General features: G+C 44.1%; 1 protein-coding gene across 3 annotated transcripts in view; it reads right to left on the bottom strand.

Moving 5' to 3' along the window:
• SMG7 (SMG7 nonsense mediated mRNA decay factor) overlaps nt 1–23,214 on the bottom strand; it is a 988,399-nt gene that overhangs the window by 693,611 nt on the left and 271,574 nt on the right. For all 3 annotated transcript variants that reach the window (XM_044085293.1, XM_044085292.1, XM_044085294.1), the window contains exons 7-8: nt 21,158–21,308; nt 16,830–16,965 (exon numbers count right to left, since the gene is read on the bottom strand). In XM_044085293.1, coding sequence (XP_043941228.1) covers nt 16,830–16,965; nt 21,158–21,308 — 287 coding nt within the window. The remainder of the gene's footprint in view (nt 1–16,829; nt 16,966–21,157; nt 21,309–23,214) is intronic.

Raw genomic sequence — 23,214 nt, 5'->3', positions numbered from 1 at the left:
GGCATACACATGAAGCTTGCTCCAATTGAATGAAAGAGCATCCACTTTCCAAGCTGTGGGATGAAACCTTTTTGTGCAAAACTTTGGCAGCTGGTAGTTTAGTGGAGAAGCGAACAGATCTATGTCTGGAGTTCCCCATAACACTGTCAATTTCTGAAATACATGAGGATCCAATTTCCACTCGTGGGGATCCATAATTTGTCTGCTCAACACATCTGCTAAGGAGTTCTGTGCTCCCGGCAGAAACCTTGCCTGAAGATTTAGCTGTAAACTGAGAGCAGTCTCCCACAAAATCATTGCTTGTCTGCATAGAGGATAAGAATGTGTTCCCCCTTGCTTGTTGATGTACCACATGACAGTTGTGTTGTCTGTTAGAACCAACACCTGCCCTGGAAGAAGTAAATCCTTGAAAGCTATTAATGCAAATTGGACTGCTAACATCTCCTTCAAGTTGATATGTAGATGTTGAAGTCTGGCAGGCCACGTGTCTTGTACCCACTTTCCATTTAGATGAGCTCCCCAAGCTTTGTCTGAGGCATCTGTCGTTAGAATCTGACTTGCCTCTGGCCGGGTCACAGAGAGTCCCTTGTTTAGGTGACATTCCTGAGCCCACCACAAAAATTCCTTTTGAATGCAAGGTATTATTTGAATGACAGTGTCCATATCTTGGCAGTGCTGTGTCCATACATTTTGAGATACCATTGTAGCTTCCTCATATGCAGTTTGGCATTGGGAAGCACCAGAATACAAGATGCCATGAACCCCAAGGCTTGAAGGACTCTCCTTGCAGTCAGCCTGGACTGATGAGACAATTGATGGAAGTACAGAGAAAGATTCTTTTGTTTGTCCGGGGTCAAAAGGCCATCTGGGATGCTGTATTCAGTCTCACACCCAGAAAGCACATGTCCTGAGAGGGTACTAGACTGGACTTTATTTCGTTCACAGAATACCCCAGGCATCTTAGCACTGCTATCACATAGTGTAAATGATGAAGAAGTTCGTCCTTTCCTTGGGCCAGAATCAGGCAATCGTCCAAATAAGGATAGATCTGTATTCCTCTTAGCCTGAAGAAAGCTATCACTGGAGCCAGAACCTTCGTGAACACTCTGGGCGCAGTAGATAAGCCAAAGGGCAATGCAGAGAACTGATAATGAGAAGTCCCAGCTCGAAAACGGATACTTCCTGCAACTTAGCCTGATAGGAACATGAAGGTAAGCCTCCTTGAGATCCAGAGTCACCATCCAGTGATCTTTGCCCAGCAGAGGTAAAAGCTGTTGTAACGTCAACATTTTGAACTTGGGAATGTCCAGATAAGTGTTGAGGATAGACAAATCCAGAATTGGTCTCCACGTGTTCCCCTTCTTTGGTACTAGGAACAGGCGAGAATAAAATCCTAGGCCCACTTCTGGCAGAGGGACCGGTTGTTTGGCCCCTATTTGGAGCAGCAGAGAAATTTGTTTGTGGGCCTCTAGTCTTTGCTGAGGAGGAACGTCCGGCATGCCTTTGAAAGGAGGCAAGGTATGGAAATAAAACCTGTAACCTTGGTGTATGATATCTAATACCCATCTGTCTTGGGTAATCAAACTCCAACTTTCCTTGAAGAGTGCCAACCTTCCTCCCAAAGGTGCTGCCATGCGAGAAGGATCTGGCAGCTGAAAAGGTAGGTCATTGGGCCTGTTTACGAAAGGACTGGCCCCTGCCCTCACCCGAAGAATGTGCAGGAGAACTCCCTGTTCTAGGTCTAAAGGAGCTCTGAGCTCTGCCCCTACCACGTCTAGATCTACCCCTAGACTGTGAATCATAAGAAGGGTACGTCCACCCCTTAGCAGGCCAATTCCTACTAAACTTCGGAGGCTGAACTTGCAAAAAATCTTTAACAGTCTGCATAGACTTAGCCTTGTCCTCCATTTTCTTCAAGACTGACTCTACAGGAGAACCAAACAACACATCAGACTGTAAAGGAGCATCTAAAATCCTTGTCTTAACATGGTCAGATAAATTCTGATCCCTCAGCCAGGCGTGCCTGCGAAGAACTGACCCAGTGGCAGCCACCCTAGACGAGGCCTGTACAGCATCAAAACCACATTGTAAAGAATGCTTACCCACCTGTTCAGAAACATGTACTAAATCTTGCAATTCCTTACACTCAATGCCTTCCGCCAGAGCATCTACCTTAGACTTCAATTGAGAAAGAAGATAGTTTTGATATTTCAACATGTGAAACTGGCAATTCAAAGCCCTCATAGCTAAGGTGGAAGAAGTATAGACTTTCTTTCCCCATCTATCCAAAGCTCTGGCCTCTTTATCAGGAGGAACCGGATTTTTACAACAGAGGCCTTGACACCCTTAGGTCCCTGACTAACAGTTTCTGGGTCCGCCCTAGGACTCTTATAAAGATATTTATGAGCCTCAGGCACCCTGTAATACCTATCCGGTTTAACAGGAGCAGGAGGCAAAGAATCAGGATTAAGAGAAGCCTCTGCAAACACATCTTCCACAACATCCAGAACAGGAGGTATAGCCAAAGGCCTATGCTGGGGTAAAAGCAAAAATTCCCTAAGCCTTTTCCTGGAATCAGAGAAGTCCTGACCTTCCCACTTGAAATGTTCCCTCATGGAATGAAGAGTCTCTGAAAAAGAAAAATCCTCTGGAGGAGAAGCAGGAGGAGTTGAATCATCTGCATCAGAATCAGAATAAGGAGAGTACTCCTGCAAGTCTTCAGCCGAAGACTCTGAAACATCTGAAGCCTGCTCAAAACTCCCCAACTCTGGTTCCACCCTAGGCCTCTTATCTGGAGGGGGCAAAGAACCTCTAATCAAAGTAATTAAATCCTCTGCCATTTTAAGCATGTGCTTCTTGGGCACAGATCCCGTAGAACTAGGAGTGACCCCAACAGAAGCTAAACCTGGCCTGCCTCTGGGAGAAGCCTTGGAAACAGAAGGAGAGGGCCTAACCACCCTAGGAAGGGAGGGGAGTACAGTAACCTGAGAAGCCCCTTCAGCCTGACCTGCCTCCTGAGAGGCCACATCCTGCAATAACAAAGTCTCCCCCTGGGACTCCAGAGAAGCCTCCGGCGGAACCACCGGTTCCACTGACGCCTCTAAAGAACCGGCGTCCGGACGACTCTTCTTGCCTGGGTTTAGCTGCTTTGTCTTTGCGCTTCTTCGAAGAAGCGGGCGTCTGAGCATCCGACGGCATCTTATAATTACACCGCTTCCCAAAGACGAACCTGGCACAATCTAACCTTCGCTTAATAGTGCGCTTATTGAACCTAGCACAAAAGCGACACCCCACAACATCGTGCTCAGGCCCCAAACAAGGAATACACAAAGTATGATAATCTCTATGGGGTATCTGTTTCCCACAAGAAATACAGTTATTCACTTTTTCTGACATCCGGTAAACCACTGAGGCAAGAAAAAACTAAAATGTTCTAACGGGTACTTAGCCAACTTTGACTCGGTCTGAAACTCAATTGAAAAATTTCAGAACGCCGAACGGCACTTGCAACGCTGCTTCTGCATCGGACCATGCGGCAAAAAAGACTGAGGATATGATGTCGGTCATGCGCATTTGTACCCTGACGTCCTGATGTCAGTCTAATGCGCCTTGACCGACGTCAGCCTAATACTTTGATATTCGGGCCGACCGAGGACAACGGACTACCCAAGTGTAAGGACTGCAGCAATGTGAGATGAAGAACATCTTCTCTAAAGCAAATTTCACACTCCTCAAAACCCAGGTGGAATCTTTCAAAGCCCCCGGGCCTGTGGAAAATACGGCGCAGACCGCAGAATCCTTTATAAACGCATTCTATGAACACCTTCAGGAATGCATGGATCATGCAATCCCAAATAAAACCAAGACCCAATCCTCCAAAGGCAGACGTCCTGTCTGGTGGACCCCAGCCATAAACAAACTATGCTACTACATGATAGAGCAAAATCCCAAAAAGGGAAGGCATCTCTGATCAGTATTAGCAAAAAACTACGGGCACTCATAAAATCGTCTAAGGCCAGCTTCGAGAGAAAAACTGCACAGGAAACCAAGGATAATCACAAGGCTTTCTTTAGTTATGTTAGGAACCTGGGTGGGAATTCCCAGATATGCTCAGAATTAGTCCAAAATGACAAAAAATACACCGAACCCACAGACATTGCCAACATCCTAGCTGACAGGTTCAGCGCAACCCCCCCCCCCTCCCCACTAAAAGGGCAAATATCTATCCCAGCAGAGTGCTGTCCCCCTGACATCTCAGATGCTCAGGTAAGAGCTGCCCTCTCCAAAGCAAAAAACACAGCATCAATGGGACCAGAAGGTGTCCCGGCCAAGTCCTACATGAACTCCAAGAAGAGCTAAACCCAAACATAAAACTACTGTTCAATCTCAGCCTTACTACAAGATATGTACACAAAGAGTGGTGTACAGCAACAGTGGTCCCTCTCCACAAAGGTGGTGCCTCAACGGATCCTGGAAACTATCGCCCCCATAAGCCTGACTAGCTTGGTCTGCAAAGCTATGGAAAGGATCATCATGGACCTCATAAATAAAGATATTGGGGACCTACAGACACTGGATCCTACCCAGCTCGGCTTTGTTAAGGGCAGATCCTGCCTCTTAAACCTGGTTGATTTCTTTGAAACAGTCACCAAGGCCATTGATGATTGGAAGGTGGTCCACACAGCCTACCTAGACCTCGCAAAAGCCGTCGATACACTACCCCACTCGGGCATTATAGATAAGCTCACCAGCTTAAATATAAACCCCTATGTCACTAGATGGGTTGCAAACTGGCTCAAGGACAGAACCCACATGGTTAGAATTGCTGGAGCCATGTAAGACTCCAAACCAGTTACAAGTGGTGTCCCACAAGGCTCAGTCCTGGGACCTCTCTTGTTCGGTATATATTTCTCGGAGGTACAGGCCAACACGGAAGGACTGTGGCTGACCAAGTTCGCAGATGACTGCAAACTGTGCGCCATAATTGAATCTCCAGCCGACACAAGCATCCTCCAAAAGGGCCTCATAGAAACAGACAACTGGTGCCAGAGCCATGGCCTCAGGCTAAATGACAAAAAGTGTATAGTCATCCCCTTTGGCAAAAACAAAGTGCCCACAAATTACCACATAGGTGGTAATCCATTAAGTCCAGAAGAAATAATTAGGGACCTGGGGACCCAAGTTGATAGCAATCTCTCATTTGACAACCACGTGGCCAAAGTGGTTAGAAAAACATTTTATACAGCCCACTTAATCATGAAGGGATTCACATCTAGATCAGGGGAGGTCATTGTGCCTCTTTACTCATCCCTCATCAGGCCCATAATTGAGTACAATGCCCCTTTTGGGATGTACCAGACACCTGCAGCAACTGGAAAGGCCCCAAAAGTACCTCACCAAGAGGATCAAAGGGCTCAAACAGATGCCATATGCTGCCCGGTTAAAGAAACTCCAGCTTTACTCAGTGGCATACCGCCTGCTCAGAGGCGAACTGTGCCTGACGTATAAAGCCATGTCCAACCCGGAATTAATGGACATGCTGCACCTCAGAAAATCCAAAACCCATCGAGCTACACGCTCGAGAGACTTGAACCTCAGCACTGAAATAAATAGGACATGCTGGAGGGACAGATTCATAACCCAGAGGCTCCCTTCACTCTGGAATAAAATCCCAGTCCAGGTTAGGCAGAGTCCCTCATTGACTCTCTTCAAGAGGAATCTTGATGAGTGGATGGGAGATCGTAGGTTTACCCCGGGTATCACTTCTGTGTCACTGTTAGACAGAGGCACAGTATACTAACCTCGAAAAAGGGCATAGCAAAATTAATTTAAAATGGGTGGCGAAAGCCAAACACACACTGGGGCTGTGCCGGTCCCAAGCCTGGATAAATGGGGAGGGTTGCGTCAGGAAGGGCATCCGGCGTAAAACCTCTGCAAAATTACTGATGCAGAGAAAGTACAGTTTTGTACCTACCATAAATGTAGATGTCCGAGAGGTATGCATCTGCAGTCCTTACAAATGGGTTGTCCTGGCCTCAGGCAGCCCTTCGGTCGGCCGGATTCCAAAGTCTGGGTCTGGCCTCGGCTGATGTCGCACTTCACCCGACGTCATAGCTGCAGTTCTGCGGGTATAAAGGCATCAGCCGACGCCATTTTCCTCAGTGTTTCTTGCCCCAGATGCCAGGTGCCCTCTAGGAAGGCTAAATTTGGATAAATGCAAATGTTTCCAAACAATAGAGAACAAATAGAAATAAACATGTATATACATATATACAAACAAATACACCATAACAGATTCACCCAGCTAGCTACAAGGTGGGCAAATACCCTAGGAGTACCACAGAGGGGAAGGAGGGTGGGTAATCCTGACTGCAGATGCATACCTCTCGGACATCTACATTTATGGTAGGTACAAAACTGTACTATGTCCTTCAAGGATGCATCTGCAGTCCTTACAAATAGGTAGAATACCATAGCCAAACTGGGGGAGGAGGCACTAAGGAAGCACTAAGAGTTTATGGTGTATTTAATCCCTTGCAAAACAGCAGTGGCAAAACCTGCTTGGTATCTGGAGTATAAAGGCAGATTATAATGCTTGGCAAATGTATGCACGGAGCTCCAAGTAGCAGCCTCTAAAATGTCTTTGGTAGCCACTCCTCGTAAGAAAGCTGTAGTAGTGGCTGTAGCCCTTGTGGAATGAGGTCTGATGTTTTCTGGAGTTGCCTTTCCATGAAAAGAGTAACAAAATCTAATGCAATTTCCTATCCATTTTGAGATTTTGAAATTGCTTTTCCTTCCATTCCTGTGGCATATGCTACCAGAAGCTGGTCAGTTTTTCTATAGTTCTTGGTTCTGTCCAGGTAGTAGCGCAATTGTCTGTGTACATCCAAGGTATGCAGCAATCTTTCCCCCCTGTTCTGTGGGTTGGGGAAGAATGTTGGCAGGTGTATTGCTTGGTTTAAAGATACTCTGGAGACCACTTTTGGCATAAAGGTAGGATTAGTTCTCATGGACACTCTATCCTGATGGAAGATAAGGAAGGGCTGTACTGCCATTAATGCCTGTAATTCAGAAACCCTTCTAGCTGAAGTGATTGCAAGTAGGAATGCAGTCTTCCAAGATAAGTACTGTAATTCTGCTGTTGCTGCTGGTTCAAAAGGGGAAGTGTTAACTTTTCTAACACAAAGTTCAAATCCCATGTAGGCAATGGTGGTTTCCTTGGTGGTTTTACATTTTTAATTCCTCTGAGAAACTGTCTGAGTAGAGGTTGAGAAAAGACTGGAGGATCCATGTTGTATTCTGCTGAAATTGCTGATGCATGAATCTTAATGGAGGAGTAAGACAGACCATTGTGGAAAAGCTCCGCTAAATATTCCAGGATGTTAGCTATGTTTGCCACTGATGCATCTACTCCTTTTGTTGCACTCCAAATGAGATATCTTTTCCATTTTGCTGAATAAGTTTTTCTTGTTGAGGGTCTGCAAGCCTCCAAGATAATGTCTTTAACCCTTTGAGATAAATCAGGGTTATTTTGTCTTATGCAATGTTCCAGGCAGCCAGCTGCATTGTTTTCAGGTTTGGATGCAGGGTTTTGAAGTTGTTCTGTGTTAACAGTAAGGGAACTAGGGGCAGATGCCATATTTGTTCCAGAGACATACTCCTCAGTAATGGGTACCAATGCTGCCTCGGCCAGTCTGGAGCTATCAGGATGATCCTTGGACGGTCTTCTTTGATCTTCAATAGCACCTTGTGCATCAAAGGAAGAGGTGGGAATGCATATGCTTTCAGGTTTTTCCAACTGAAAGATAGGGAGTCCACCTTCCAAGCAAGTGGGTGGTATGCCCTTGTGCAGAATTTTTTTTCAATTGGTGGTTGTGTGGGGATGCGAATAAGTCTATTTCTGGTAGTCCCCATTTCTCTGTAATGGATTTGAAGATGTCTGGATGTAGCATCCATTCGTGGCCATCCGTGATAGTTCTGCTTAGGATGTCTGCTAGTATATTTTCTTTTCCTGGTACAAATATTGCTTGTAACTGAATGTTGAAACTCAGGGCCACATTCCAGAGGTCCATTGCCATCCGGCATAGAGGGTATGAATGTGTGCCTCCCTGTTTGTTGATGTACCACATAACTGTGGTGTTGTCCGTCCTTATCAGCAATTGACCCTGTCGAAGTGGTCTGAATGTCTGAATTGCCAGTTTTACTGCCAGCATCTCCTTTTGATTTATGTGTAGGTTCAGCTGGTCTTGAGTCCATAAACCTTGTATGCACTTGTCCAGCATGTGTGCCCCCCAACCGAGGTCTGAGGCATCCGTTGTGATAGTCTGGCTTGGTTGAGTGCTGTGGAAGGGCATCCCTTTGTTCGATTGACAGGCCTGAGCCCACCATTGGAATTCTTGCTTCAGGCATGGAATTATTGGAATTTGGGTTTCTAGGCTGTGCTTGTGCTGAGACCATAAATTCCTTAGGTACCATTGTAACTTTCTCATATGTAGTCTGGCATGTGGAATCAATATTATGCAGGATGCCATGCAACCCAGGGCTTGCAGGACTTTCCTTGCTGTTAGCTGGTTTTGCTTTGTTAATGCCATGAAATAGAGAGGAAGTTGCTTCTGTTTTTCTGCTGTGAGGGATGCCATTTGTTTTGATGTGTCCAGTTCTGCACCCAAGAAAGTTATCCTCTGGGATGGTATCAGCCTTGACTTTCTTATATTGACTGTGTATCCCAGGGCTTGCAGTATATGAATGACCTTTTTCAAATCTTTTTCTAATTTGTTTTTGTTGTCCGCTTGTAACAGGCAGTCGTCCAGGTAAGGGTAAATTTGAATTCCCCGAAGCCTGCAATGAGCAATTACTGATGCCAGGCATTTTGTGAATACTCTGGGCGCAGTAGATAAGCCAAAGGGCAATGCTGAGAATTGATAATGCTCTGATCCTGCAAGAAATCTGAGGTATCTTCTGCAATTTGGTCGTATGGGGACGTGCAGGTATGCCTCCTTGAGATCTAGAGTTACCAGCCAAGACTCCTTGCCCAGCATGGGAAGAAGCTGCTGAAGGGTCAGCATTTTGAATTTTGGAACAATGATGTATGTGTTTAGAGCGGACAGGTCGAGAATAGGTCTCCATTGGTTTTCTTCTCTTGGTACCAGGAAAAGTCTGGAGTAAAATCCTTGCCCTTGTTCCATGGACGGTACCCTTTCTATAGCTCTCATCCTTAGTAAGTGGTGTATTTGTTGTAGAGCATTTGTCTTCTGATTTGGAGGTAGGTTTGGCATTCCTCTCTTCCTTGGTAGAGTATGGAAGTGAAACCTGTAACCTTGGTCTATTGTCTGTAAAATCCATTTGTCTCCTGTGATGTGATGCCAGTTTACTGAAAATAAGGCTAGCTTTCCGCCTAAGGGTGCTTCTAGTTGTTCCCTGGTAGGCGGTCTCAGAGCCAAGTCACTGTGATTGTCCTGTGGAAGTGGTGGTGGCTGGATCTGTGGCAGTACTTCGCTGGTTGTTAGGCTGCCACTGACGTCCCCTGTAGGCACCTCTGGATTGACCCCTGCCTCTTGGGCGCCTATTCCTGCCTCTCTGAGCTCTGGAGGTGTCTGGAAAGGACCAATTCTTGGAAGGCCAGTTCCTACTAAACCTTGGAGGCTGGACCTGTAAGAAATCCTTGACTGTCTGGACAGATTTTGCTTTCTCTTTCACCTTCAGCACCTGCTGTGCAGGGGAGCCAAACAAATTGAGCTTATCCATGGGAGAGTCTAGGAGCTTTGATTTAACATGGTCTGGTAAGGACTGCTCTTTTAACCATGCATGCCTTCTGATCACTGTACCAGTCATAGCTGATCTAAAGGAAGCCTCCAGTGCATCATAGCCGCATTTTAAAGAATGATTACTGACCTGCTGAATGTTATGTACCATTTCCTGAACAGATTTTTTGTCTAATGGTTCAGACGAGGACAGCTTTTTAGTTAACTGATCTAACATAAATTCCTGATACTGAATCATGTGGAATTGACAGTTTAAGGCCCTAGCCGAAAGAGTAGCAGAGGTGTAAACTTTTTTACCCCATCTCTCTAAAGCCCTAGATTCCCTTTCAGAGGGAGGGGTTTTGGCAGAGGTAGCTGCTACAGCCTTGGGTCCCTGGGAGATAGTTTCAGGATCTGCAAAAGGAGCCTTATACAAATGATAATGTGTGTCCGGAACCCTGTAGTACCTGTCGGGCTTAGCAGGGGCCGGAGGAGGAGAATCAGGAGTAGTACAAGCATCATTAAATGCATGATCCACAACAGTGAGTACTGGAGGAATGGCTAAAGGCCTATGCTGTGGCAAATGCAAAAAGGTCCTAAGCCTTTTCCTAGAGTCTGAAAAATCCTGGCCCTGCCATTGAAATTGTTCCCTCATAGCATGCAAGGTTTCCCCAAAAGAAAATTCCTCAGGCGGAGAGGCAGAAGGAATGGAGTCTTCTGCATCAGAGTCCTCATAAGGAGAATAATGGCCCTCTGGAGGGTTTGTATTATCTGAATCATCAGAGGAGTAATCTGAAGAAACTGGCTCAGGGGGCTCTGCTCTAGGCCTCTTCTCTGGAGGTGGGTGAGAGGCCCTGTCAGGGTGAGGTTGGGATCCCCGGATCAAAGAAATGAGATCCTCTGCTAGACTAAGCATTTGAGAACTAGAGCTAGGCCTGAGAGAGGGGGCACAGTTTTGGTAGATTTTGCTGCTTTAGCCCTGGCAAAAGCCTTAATCGACATGGATGCAGGGGGCCTAGCAGCTCCACGTGCAGGAGTAGATATATCTAAAGGTATAGTATCAGATAAATCCTGTGAACCTGCAAGAGCAGGTGGGATTTCAGTAGCAGATTCAGCCATGCTGGATGAGGCCTCGGTAGGAGGCAAGCTTTCGGCCGAAGGAAGAACCGTGGACTCGGTTTCAGCCGAAACAGAGACACTCGCTTATTTAACCGCGGTTTCGGCCGAAACCGCGGACCGCGGGTGTCGGTCCTTTTCCTTGCGTTTTTTAGTTAATTGCGAAGTCGGAGTTTCCAGCGGCATATTGTAAGCAAAAGCAGAGCCGAAAAACTCCTCAGCAAATTCCGACCGACGTCTAAGCGTCCGTCGGTTGAAAGAAGCACAGGCCAGACAAGCTGCTACGTCGTGGTCTGGGCCTAAACAAGGTAGGCAGTAAGAGTGGAAATCTTTATGAGGTATTTGTTTCCCACAAGTTAAACAGTTATTCACTTTTTCTGACATCGGCTGAGGCAAGAAAGAGTCCCCAACGGGGTACTTAGCTTTTTAGAAGTCTTCGGTAGTAGTAATCTCTGGTTCTGACCGACCGGCACTTGCGAACAGCTTCTGCTTCGGGCGCCACGCGGCAAGAAAGACTGAGGAAAATGGCGTCGGCTGATGCCTTTATACCCGCAGAACTGCAGCTATGACGTTGGGTGAAGTGCGACATCAGCAGAGGCCAGACCCAGACTTTGGAATCCGGCCGACCGAAGGGCTGCCTGAGGCCAGGACAACCCATTTGTAAGGACTGCAGATGCATCCTTGAAGGACATTTCATATTTCCATACCGGCTTGGTCGAGGCCCGGGTTAACAATGATCGCCACCAGTACTGTTTAGCCAACAGGGTGCTGGCAGAAATTGGGCTACTGTTGGCCGAAGAAGAAGAGGAGGGGGGATGGCACGCCCGAAGGCAGGAAGAGAGGAGGAAGGTTAGGAGTGTAGTACTGAGGGTAGGAACTTTGAATGTTGGCAGTATGACAGGTATAGGGAGAGAGCTAGCTGATATGATGGAAGAGAAGGAAGGCTGATATATTGTGCGTGCAAGAGACCAGATGGAAGGGAAGTAAGGCCAAGTGTATAAGAGGCGGGTTCAAATTGTTCTATCATGGTGTGGATGGCAGAAGAATGGGGTAGGGGTTATCCTAATGGAACAGTATGCCAAGAGTGTTATGGAGGTGAAGAGCGTCTGATAGAGTGACGTTTATGAAGCTTGAAATTGATGGTGTAATGATGAATGTTGTTAGTGCATATGCTCCACAAGTTGGGTGTACGATAGATGAGAATGAAAAATTTTGGAGTGAGTTGCATGAAGTGGTGGTGAGTGTACCCAAGGGTGAGAGACTAGTGATTGAAGCGGACTTCAATGGGCATGTTGGTGAAGTGAACAGAGGGGAGGAGGAAGTGATGGGTAGGTATGGTGTTAAGGAGAGGAATGCAGAAGATCAGAGGATTTTGGATTTTGCGAAAAGGATGGACATGGCTGTGGTGAATATGTATTTTAAGAAGAGGGAGGAGCATAGGGTGATGTACAAGAGTGGAGGAAGATGCACACAGGTGGATTATATCCTATGTAGGAGGGCCAGTCTGAAGGAGATTGGAGACTGTAAAGTGGTGACTGGGGAAAGTGTAGTTAAGCAGCATAGAATGGTGGTCTGTAGGATGATGTTGGTGATCAAGAGGAGGAGGAGTGTGAAAGCAGTGCCAAGGATTAAATGGCTTGAAGGACTGTCCTTGCAGTCAGCCTGGACTGATGAGACAATTGATGGAAGTAAAGGGAAAGATTCTTTTGTTTGTCCGGGGTCAAAAAGGCCATCTGGGATGCTGTATTCAGTCTCACACCCAGAAAGCACATGTCCTGAGAGGGTACTAGACTGGACTTTATTTCGTTCACAGAATACCCCAGGCTATCACATATTGCAAATGATGAAGAAGTTCGCCCCTTCCTTGAGCCAGAATCAGACAATCGTCCAAATAAGGATAGATCTGTATTCCTTTTAGCCTGAAGAAAGCTATCACTGGAGCCAGAACTTTCGTGAACACTCTGGGCGCAGTAGATAAGCCAAAGGGCAATGCAGAGAACTGATAATGAGAAGTCCCAGCCCGAAAACGCAGATACTTCCTGCAACTTAGCCTGATAGGAACATGAAGGTAAGCCTCCTTGAGATCCAGAGTCACCATCCAGTGATCTTTGCCCAGCAGAGGTAAAAGCTGTTGTAACGTCAACATTTTGAACTTGGGAATGTCCAGATAAGTGTTGAGGATAGATAAATCCAAAATTGGTCTCCACGTGTTCCCCTTCTTTGGTACTAGGAACAGGCGAGAATAAAATCCTAGGCCCACTTCTGGCAGAGGGACCGGCTGTATGGCCCCTATTTGATGCAGCAGAGAAATTTGTTTGTGAGCCTCTATTCTTTGCTGAGGAGGAATGTCTGGCATGCCTTTGAAAGGAGGCAAGGTATGGAAATAAAACTTGTAACCTTGGTGTATGATATCCAAAACCCATCTGTCTTGGGTAATTAAACTCCAATTTTCCTTGAAGAGTGCCAACCTTCCTCCCAAAGGTGCTGCCAGACGAGAAGGCTCTGGCAGCTGAAAAGGTAGGTCATTGGCCCTGTTTACGAAAGGACTGGCCCCTGCCCTCACCCGAAGACTGTGCAGGTGAACTCCCTGTTCTAGGCCTGAAAGAGCCCTGAGCTCTGCCCCTACCACGTCTAGATCTACCCCTAGACTGTGAATCATAAGAAGGGTACGTCCACCCCTTAGCCGGGCAATTTCTACTAAACTTCGGAGGCTGCACTTGCAAAAAATCTTTAACAGTCTGCATAGACTTAGCCTTGTCTTCCATTTTCTTTAAGACTGCCTCCACAGGTGAACCAAACAACACATCAGACTGTAAAGGAGCATCTAAAATCCTTGTCTTAACATGGTCAGATAAATTCTGATCCCTCAGCCAGGCGTGCCTGCGAAGAACTGACCCAGTGGCAGCCACCCTAGACGAGGCCTGTACAGCATCAAAACCACATTGTAAAGAATGCTTACCCACCTGTTCAGAAACATGTACCAAATCTTGTAATTCTTTACATTCAATACCTTCCGCCAGAGCATCTACCTTAGACTTCAATTGAGAAAGTAGATAGTTTTGATATTTCAACATGTGAAACTGGCAATTCAAAGCCCTCATAGCTAAGGTGGAAGAAGTATAGACTTTCTTTCCCCATCTATCCAAAGCCCTGGCTTCTTTATCTGGAGGAACCGGATTTTTTACAACAGAGGCCTTGACACCTTTAGGTCCCTGACTAACAGTTTCTGGGTCCGCCCTAGGACTCTTATAAAGATATTTATGAGCCTCAGGCACCCTGTAATACCTATCCGGTTTAACAGGAGCAGGAGGCAAAGAATCAGGATTAAGTGAAGCCTCTGCAAACACATCTTCCACAACATCCAGAACAGGAGGTATAGCCAAAGGCCTATGCTGGGGTAAAAACAAAAATTCCCTAAGCCTTTTCCTGGAATCAGAGAAGTCCTGACCTTCCCACTTAAAATGTTCCCTCATGGAATGAAGAGTCTCTGAGGAGAAGCAGAAGGAGTAGAATCATCCACATCAGAATCAGAATAAGGAGAATACTCCTGCAAGTCTTCAGTCGAAGACTCTGAAACATCTGAAGCCTGCTCAAAACTCCCCAACTCTGGCTCCACCCTAGGCCTCTTATCAGGAGGGGGCAAAGAACCTCTAATCAAAGTAATTAAATCTTCTGCCATTTTAAGCATGTGCTTCTTGGGCACAGATCCTGATGAACTAGGAGTGACACCAACAGAAGCTAAACCTGGCCTGCCTCTGGGAGAAGCCTTGGAAACAGAAGGAGAGGGCCTAACCACCCTAGGAAGGGAGGGGAGTACAGTAACCTGAGAAGCCCCCTCAGCCTGACCTGCCTCCTGAGAGGCCACATCCTGCAATAACAAAGTCTCCCCCTGGGACTCCAGATAAACCTCCTGCGGAACCACCGGTTCCACTGGCACCTCTAAAGAACCGGCGTCCGGTACGGACGACTCTTCTTGCCTGGGTTTAGCGGCTTTGTCTTTGCGCTTCTTCGAAGAAGCGGGCGTCGGAGCATCCGACGGCATATTATAATTGCACCGCTTCCCAAAGACCAACCTGGCACAATCTAACCTTCGCTTAATAGTGCGCTTATTGAACCTAGCACAAAAGCGACAACCAACAACGTCGTGCTCAGGCCCCAAACAAGGAATACACAAAGTATGATAATCTCTATGCGGTATCTGTTTCCCACAAGAAATACAGTTATTCACTTTTTCTGACATCCGGTAAACCACTGAGGCAAGAAAAAACTAAAATATTCCCAACGGGTACTTAGCCAACTTTGACTCGGTCTGAAACTCCGAATTCGAAAAATTTCAGAACGCCGAACGGCACTTGCAACGCTGCTTCTGCATCGGACCATGCGGCAAAAAAGACTGAGGATATGACGTCGGTCATGCGCATTTGTACCCTGACGTCCTGATGTCAGTCTTAAGCGCCTTGACCGACGTCAGCCTAATACTTTGATACTCGGGCCGACCGAGGACAGCGGACTACCCAAGTGTAAGGACTGCAGCAATGTGAGATGAAGAACATCATAACTTACATTTTTAGAGTTTTAAAAAGGAAGATATGAATAAATTCCCTCTCCCCCCAGCCTGAAAACAAGTCAAACAAAACAAATAGTATAGGGTGCAGTATTAAGCCTGTTTTTAACAGTAACTCTCAGGCAACCAGAAACTACAGTTATCCGGCATCTAACCAATCCCCATGGATGCCGGTTAACCGACAGTTTATTGTCATCAGTCCTCTTCCCAGCAAACTAATGACCCTCCCCTAATATCAGGGCAGGCAACTAGGTTTCACTTAATAGGCAATGTAATGAGAACATGACTAGTTTGGAACTGGTATCAAGCAACAAAGCACCAGCACTAGAGGGGCTGAATGCTAGAGATTCTTCCTGGTCACAAGAGACCTGCGCAAGGCCCTAAGGGTGGAGTCCCACAAACTATACCAGATGTCAAACAAAATGTGCATGTCTAACATCTGAGTTATACCTGTGCACCAAGCTGCTGCTGAAGGATCCATTAAATCTTTTTAGAAAACTAGAATCATTTATCTCTTAAGCTACCAACATTAATTTCTTGTGCAACTCGGTGGATCACTGTACATGAACTACCTGGGCACAGCAATGCTCCAGGTGCTCAAACATGGAAAAAATGCTTTAGAGACACCAGGACTCCCACTCACCTAAACAAGGCTGTTGCTGAATGGGCATCTCTTCTGCCTCTACTGTTGGCTGACAGGTACAAGATAAACAACTCAAAGCAACAAACAGAAGAAATACCAAGTTGCTTCAGGAGCACACCGAGGAGGAGGTCTTGATTTGTGCGTGATTTGATTTAAATACCTTCTCCAGTCAGTCTGGCAATAACATGGAACTACATACGGGACCACCATGGTAGTCTGTGCACTGAGTACCCTTCACAATCATCATAAAAAAAATGCAAGCCTCTATATTCTTTTGCCTCCTGTAAATCTGACATGAACAACAATCACCTATTACATGTGTGATGCAATGCTCTTGTCCAGGCAATAAAGTTAATGCCAATGTGGGTCCTGCCTAGATATATGACTGCCAAATATCTGGAAGACTTAGACATTTTAGGAAATGAACACAGCAGTTTTACTACAACAAATTAGGACTGAGATATAAACATACACAGGGGTTAAGTGCATCCTCCTAGACTGATGCAAGGTATGAGGGCCAACTGTAAAGGCATGTCCACATTTCAATAAAGAAAAGACAGAAAATTCAGTACAGAAATAAGAAAATGAGATACAAGCAATTATTTATCACAATGTCTGTAAATTCAAAATTTTCATTATAAAGGTTGTGACACAAAACATTTTAATTCAACACAAATTGCCATCATCAGACTGTTCACGCGCAGTTCCGTGCACAGAGCATGTGTTAAATGAGTAATGGAACTACACGTGTAATGACACGACTTGCCTTGAACTGCTCCTCCAGCTTCTCCCTCAAAACGCTAAGCTTTTCCAGGTTCTTGCTCAAGTACAGATGACCATGAAACTTAATGAAGGCTTTCACAAAATCTGACGCAGCCCACTTAATCTTCATTTCATCACGGCTAGGAAAAAAATGCATAAACAATGCAGAAATCAAAAATGGCCATAAGAAAGACTGAAAACCTGAAAGCACAACACTTTTTTGTATAAAAATGAACTAATTACTTACAAACTGTTTCAGACATTTACATTTCTATACACCTAGCTGAAACAGGAATGCTATTCTCTTGGAGCCACACTAACATATGTTACATCTTCATACTACTCCTTTCTCTATACAATCCTTTACACTACTTCCAAAAATGTTTCCATCTTAACTCAATTTTGAAACAAGACAAAAATCAATCAAGTCTTACAGTATTACTTAATTCTTCTCACTTAGTAAATGTAGTTCTCTATTTCTTGAGACATTTGCAGATCTGCTGGACTTTATTTGCTAGTCATGCTGATAACTACTAATACACTATACAGCTTGTACATAAATTGCTTATTACCTTCCTTATATTTACTCCTTCTCCATTTATTTGAATTGACTATCTTCTTTACCCCCTCCAAAGTCCAGTACTCCCCTACCCCCTTCTTTCCCCTTTTTAATTCCCAAACTATTTTGCATCTGAACTATGTAACATTCACATCTCTTTCCAATATATGTTTTAGCTCATACCATTTACTATTTACTTTGTATTTCTACAGAAAGTTTCATCTCCAAGACTTTTCAACAACATTAAAACTTGCTACCCTCTTAGTTTTTCCATAAAAAAAGTTATATGAAATTCCAATACAATAAATTCACTTGCCTTATAAAACTGTAAATTAAATTAGTATTTCAAATTACATTAACATACTGGCTTATGTAAAATGTCTGTTATTAAATTTACTGTCTTACGTATAATGGTATAACTAATACAGGAGCATCTTGCACCATACCCTGCGTATCTTCATCAGTTTACTATCATATGATCAACGTCCACAACACATTCAGAGCTAAAACATCGACTCAGATGTTCGAAACGGAATGTCGAGAAAGTCAGAATCTCACAAACACAATTCCTACTGCGACTACGACCATTCTCAACATCTGTGCACTGATGAACACTGCATACCAAGGGACAGCTCTATGTAGCAGGGGGGCAAGTGACCCTTTACACCCCCCGCAGATTAAATATTCCAACTCAGAGGTCACACTGCAGTGGGGAAAAGGGCAAATTTCCTGTTCCGCACTGTACAGTGATCGCATCGGAAGGCAGACCACATATGTGCAAATACACAATGCATTTGCTAACCAAAGACTCGCACAAATGAAAGTTTGACAACACAGGTTCAGCCAACCAAATTTCGGCATCCCGTGGTCATCGGACCTTCACCCAGAATTATGATAGTAAACCATCTTCGTCACTTGTAAGGTCTAACCACAAAGCAGTCTCCTTTGAAAAAAACTGAAACCAGAGATCCATTCCAGTCACAGTACCTTTAGAATTTTCTTCAACACAAACTATCAACTCCTAAGTGATACACTGACAACTTTAAAATCCTCATCAAACCTAGTTAACTCCACTGACTATGCAGAAATGTACACCACACACTATACCAGCATGTAATCAGCAGCATATATGCAGTTGTAGTCTGCAGGAACAAGTGCAGGGCAAACTCTGGAAACAAGCTCACATAGTGGAACCATAACACCCACAAGCTTTATAATCAAAGGAAAAGAATTTTGACCAAAAGTAAGAAGAGTAATTCCCAGAATGTTAGAGCCCTTGTCAATAAAATAAAACTCAAGAGCAAAATAAAAACCACCAAAGCCAAGTTTGAGGCTTAAATAGACCATATTCAAGTCAAAGACTATCACAATACATTTTTAGTTATGTTCTTAATCTCAAAAGCTCAACACAGCAATGCGATGAGCTGATTGCAAATTACATTACCTACACCAAAACTGAATACATATTGAACCTACTGGCTGATAAATTTAGCTCTAACTTTACCCCTCTCGCACCACTGTCTGTCCCTCAAGATATACCTGAAACTGGCTCACCTTCACCTATCACAAAAGACCAAATCTTAAAAGTGCTATCAAAAGCTAAAATACTGCATTGATGGGTCTTCATAATATCCCTGGATGCATCTTAAACAGCATGAAGCACAATTTAAGGGTGTGGCTAAGTTGTGCTTCATGCATCTTACACATGAAGCACAATTTAGCCACACCCATGTAAAACTGTTCAAGCTCAGCCTCCATACATGTTCTGTACCAAGGCAATGGAGAACAGCAAGTCATTCCCCTGCATAAGGGAGGACCTTCCACAGGCCCAGGCAATTATAGACCCATAAGTCTGACCAGCCTCATATGCAAAACCATGAAAAGACTTATCGTGGAATTAATCAATCAGGGCACAGGGAACCTCCAAACACTGGTCTTGTTTCATTTTGGATTTGTCAAGGGCAGGTCATGCTTACTCAACCTGGTGGATTTTTTTGAAAAAGTCACCAAAGCAATGAAAGAAGGCAAAATGGTACAACACTGCATACATCCGTTCTAGCCAAAGCTTCTGGCATGATTTGCCAGCCAGGCACAGTACAAAAGCTGAATAAACCCTTACATCACCTGCTGGATTGCTAACTGGCTCATGGACAGGACTCAGATGATCAAAATCATGGACGTTACCTCCACAAAGAGCCCAGCCAACAGTGGAATCCCCCAAGGTTCTGTGCTGGGAGACGTCCTGCTTGGCATCTACTTTTCTGAAGTAAAAGCCAATACCATAGGGCTCTGGCTGACTAAATTTGTAGATGACTGCAAGCTACGAGCAGTCACTGAATCCCCAAAATGACTTGGCCATCGTGCTGAAAGGCTTGTCTCAAACAAATGATGCCGCCAAAATCATAGACAAACTAAATGCCAAGATTGTATTACTGTATCCTCTGGGAAGTCATTGACCATAGGGATCTACCACATTGACAATATGCCCCTAAGAGTCAACAGAGTTGTTCTGGATTTGGGAACTTGTATGAACAGTGATGTAACTTTTGTCCAACATACGTCTATTGTTGAAAGTCCTTCTATACTGTACAGCTTATAAACAAAGGGATTTTATCTAGATCTTGGGATGCTATCGTCCTGCCATTAGGCCAGTCACTGAACATAATGCCTCCTTTGGCATGTACCTGTCCAGACACATGCAACAACTGGAATGCCCACAGAGGTACCCTACTAAAAGGGTACATGGCTTAAACATCATGTCTTACGTGTATTGATTCAAAGCCCTGTCACTATACTCTGTATTGTACAGACTGCTAAGAGGTGACCTGTTCTGGCATACAAGGCATCCTCTGACCCACTAACGAAGGATTTACTGCACATCAGCAAGTCAAATGGCATCAGAAACACACCGTCTAGGGATCTAAACATCTTCTGCAAAATCAACAGAATGATTTGGAAAGATAGGTATATCTTGCAGGGGAGACCTCTGATGCAGAACACGACTGCCCATCCACATGGAACAAAGTTAATCAATGTCCATATTCAAATGCAACATAGATCTATGAATGGGAAACAGAAAATTTACCACAGGACTGCCCCCTGCACTACTAATGGACAGAGGCAGCTCCAAAATGCTTTATCCCATGCAGAGCCCCCCTCAAAACAATTTATAGTATGATCCTAGTTATTCTCATTATGGGTAATATACAATTATTGACCTTGGGATGCTCAAGGCCAATCTATAACCAAATAGGATATGTTATTTTGATAACAAAAAGGGAAATTTGTTGACCTTAAAATGGCTTGCAGAACCTATAAGCTGCAACAAAATTAAATCTGTCAATATCATCACATTTTCTGGCCCAAGTTAAAAAGGCAAAACACAAACAAGAAAAAGCTGGATACTTCCGTCTGAATTTGTATGGTGTCACAACAAAATTTATTTTATTTATTTTACATTTGCTGACAGGATATATGTCCATTTTCAGCAAAGGCCCAGGGAGAAAAGCTCCAACAATTCAGACAATAAAATTACAATTAAAACGTAACAATTGGTTTGCGAACTATAGTAGATAATATACAGTCAACCACCGTGTGTGTAAATGTGGTACAAATAAGCCTCCAACTACCACTTCAACCACAGTCTTCACTCTGCCAAGTGCAGTCATTAACACCAGCAAAGTCAATCTTGTGAAAAGTGATTCACATCAAAATACACTCTAAATGAAGTTTTGCCTGACACAAAGAAAAACCTTTTTGTATTTATGACTTACCTCTCTAGTGCTTTAGAAAGTGCCTTCTGCAGGTTAGTAGATGCAGCTGGAAATGGAAATTTCACAGCAATACTTCTGCAGTAGTAGAAAATGGTTGTAAGGTGATCACCCTTGGAGGAAGCTAATATAGCCAACTGATTGTAAGGCTGACCTAAAATTAGGAAAAGAGAAAAAAGTAATATTTTGTTATAGTTTTCTCATCCTTATTTTACTATACAGAAAAGTTTCCTTCTGGAATACTGCCAACGGAGTATAGAAATGAAGCTCACACATCAATTGTCTTTTAACCCTGGCTAAAAGTAAGGAGAAATAGTACGACATTAAGTCTGCAGTCACATCCATGTAAAGAAATATTTTACATTAAGAAGTCTGTAATCACATACAAGTACATAGGCGCCACAACCACATTATTAAAGTTTTATACAAATGTTTACCAAGAAAAAGAATGCTGTTTTAGCAAGGCAACTATACACAAAATGGTATGCTGCAAACAGAAAATACATGTCAAGAATTAAGTTTCAATGTGTGGTCATCTTCAGAAATCATTAGAAATGACAAAACAGGGCTTGTGGTTTCACCATTTTAATATTTTAGCTCCACATACACATCTTAATTCTGCATAAAAGTAGTCAATGAATATTCAACACTACACACTAAATGTGCAGAAGAAAGCAATGTAACATTTTATTTAATCGGTAGACTTATATTAGCACCACAGGCAAAGTTAGTATCAGTGAATACCAAGATAAATACAAGTTACGTACACACCATAACTACACATCTATGTTGTCCATTTTCATTCTTCCTCAATGAATGGGTTTGGATCCGATCCTCAGATCCGACTCGGCCACTTTCTTTAGATTCTAGGATCAGACTCTCAAGCTCCTCCCTTACCCATAATGTTCCTGATCACCGTATTACCTCAGATAGAGTTTCTTGCTATTATACAATATCATAACAAGGTACTTCGTTAGCTATGACAGAAAAATGATAGCAGAAAGATCAGGAGCTCAAACAGGAACTATGGTTCCTAACGACAACTCTGTTAGGGGAAGGTGGGAGGGAAGTATCAGGTAATACACAGCCACCGAGAACGAACCACAGGGAAGTTGAGGAAGAATGAAAATGGGCAACACAGATGCATAGTTATGTTGAGTACATATGTTATATATCTCATGTGGTCATTTATATTCTTTTCTCAATGAATGGGACAGAGTCCCCAGCTACAGTTACCATGAGTGGCCCTAATGGAAGGATGTTCCAGAGAACCACAGAACTGAATGCGGCTCTGTTCCTGGAGATGACATCCAATTTGTAATGCAAAATAAAAGTAAGAGCATTAGACCATGTGGCAGCTGCACAAATATCAAATGATGCTCTAGCCCAAAAAGCAGCTGATGTAGCCACTCACCTAGCTGAATGAGCTTTTGGTTGTCTTGGGTTAGGCCTCTCAAGAAATAAACACAGGACATACAATCTGGTATCCATTTAGCTAGTGTAGTTTTTGAAACTGGTTTCCCATCTTGTTATTGCAGAAGGAGACAAACAACTGATCAGTTTTTCTAAATTCCTCAGTAGTCCTATGAATGTAAAAACAAAGTTGCCTATGGATGTCTAAGAGGTGAAGGGTATATTCTCCTTTACTGTCAAATTTAGGAAAGAAAACTGGTAAATTGATCACTTGACTGATGTTTGATTTAGAGGCCACGTTTGGTAGAAAAGGATTAGTGCATAGGGTAACTCTTTCCTTATGAAAACTAAAATAAAATAAATACGGTGGTTTTGAAGATGGTGCTTGGAGTTCTTATACTCATCTTGCTGAAGTGATAGCCACCAAAAAAGAGCTTTTTCCAAGCTAGGAACTTAAAGTCTACTTTAGCTGAAGGCTCACACAGTGGGTGCATCAATGTCTGTAACAGCAAGGTCAGATCCTAAGCTGGAGTGGGATCTCGAACTGGAGGTCTAAGCAAAAATGTACCTTTTAGGGAGGCCTTGCCTAACGTGAATGAAGCTAAGAGAGAAGCATCACGTCTGATGTGGTAGTTGGAGTTGGTTGC

The sequence above is a fragment of the Protopterus annectens genome, chromosome 10.part0 (genome assembly GCF_019279795.1).
Source record: "Protopterus annectens isolate FY-2018-M chromosome 10.part0, PAN1.0, whole genome shotgun sequence".
Taxonomy (NCBI): Eukaryota; Metazoa; Chordata; order Ceratodontiformes; family Protopteridae; genus Protopterus; species Protopterus annectens.
Note: the sequence above shows the minus strand (reverse complement) of the source record. Positions and strands in the feature narration are given on the sequence as shown.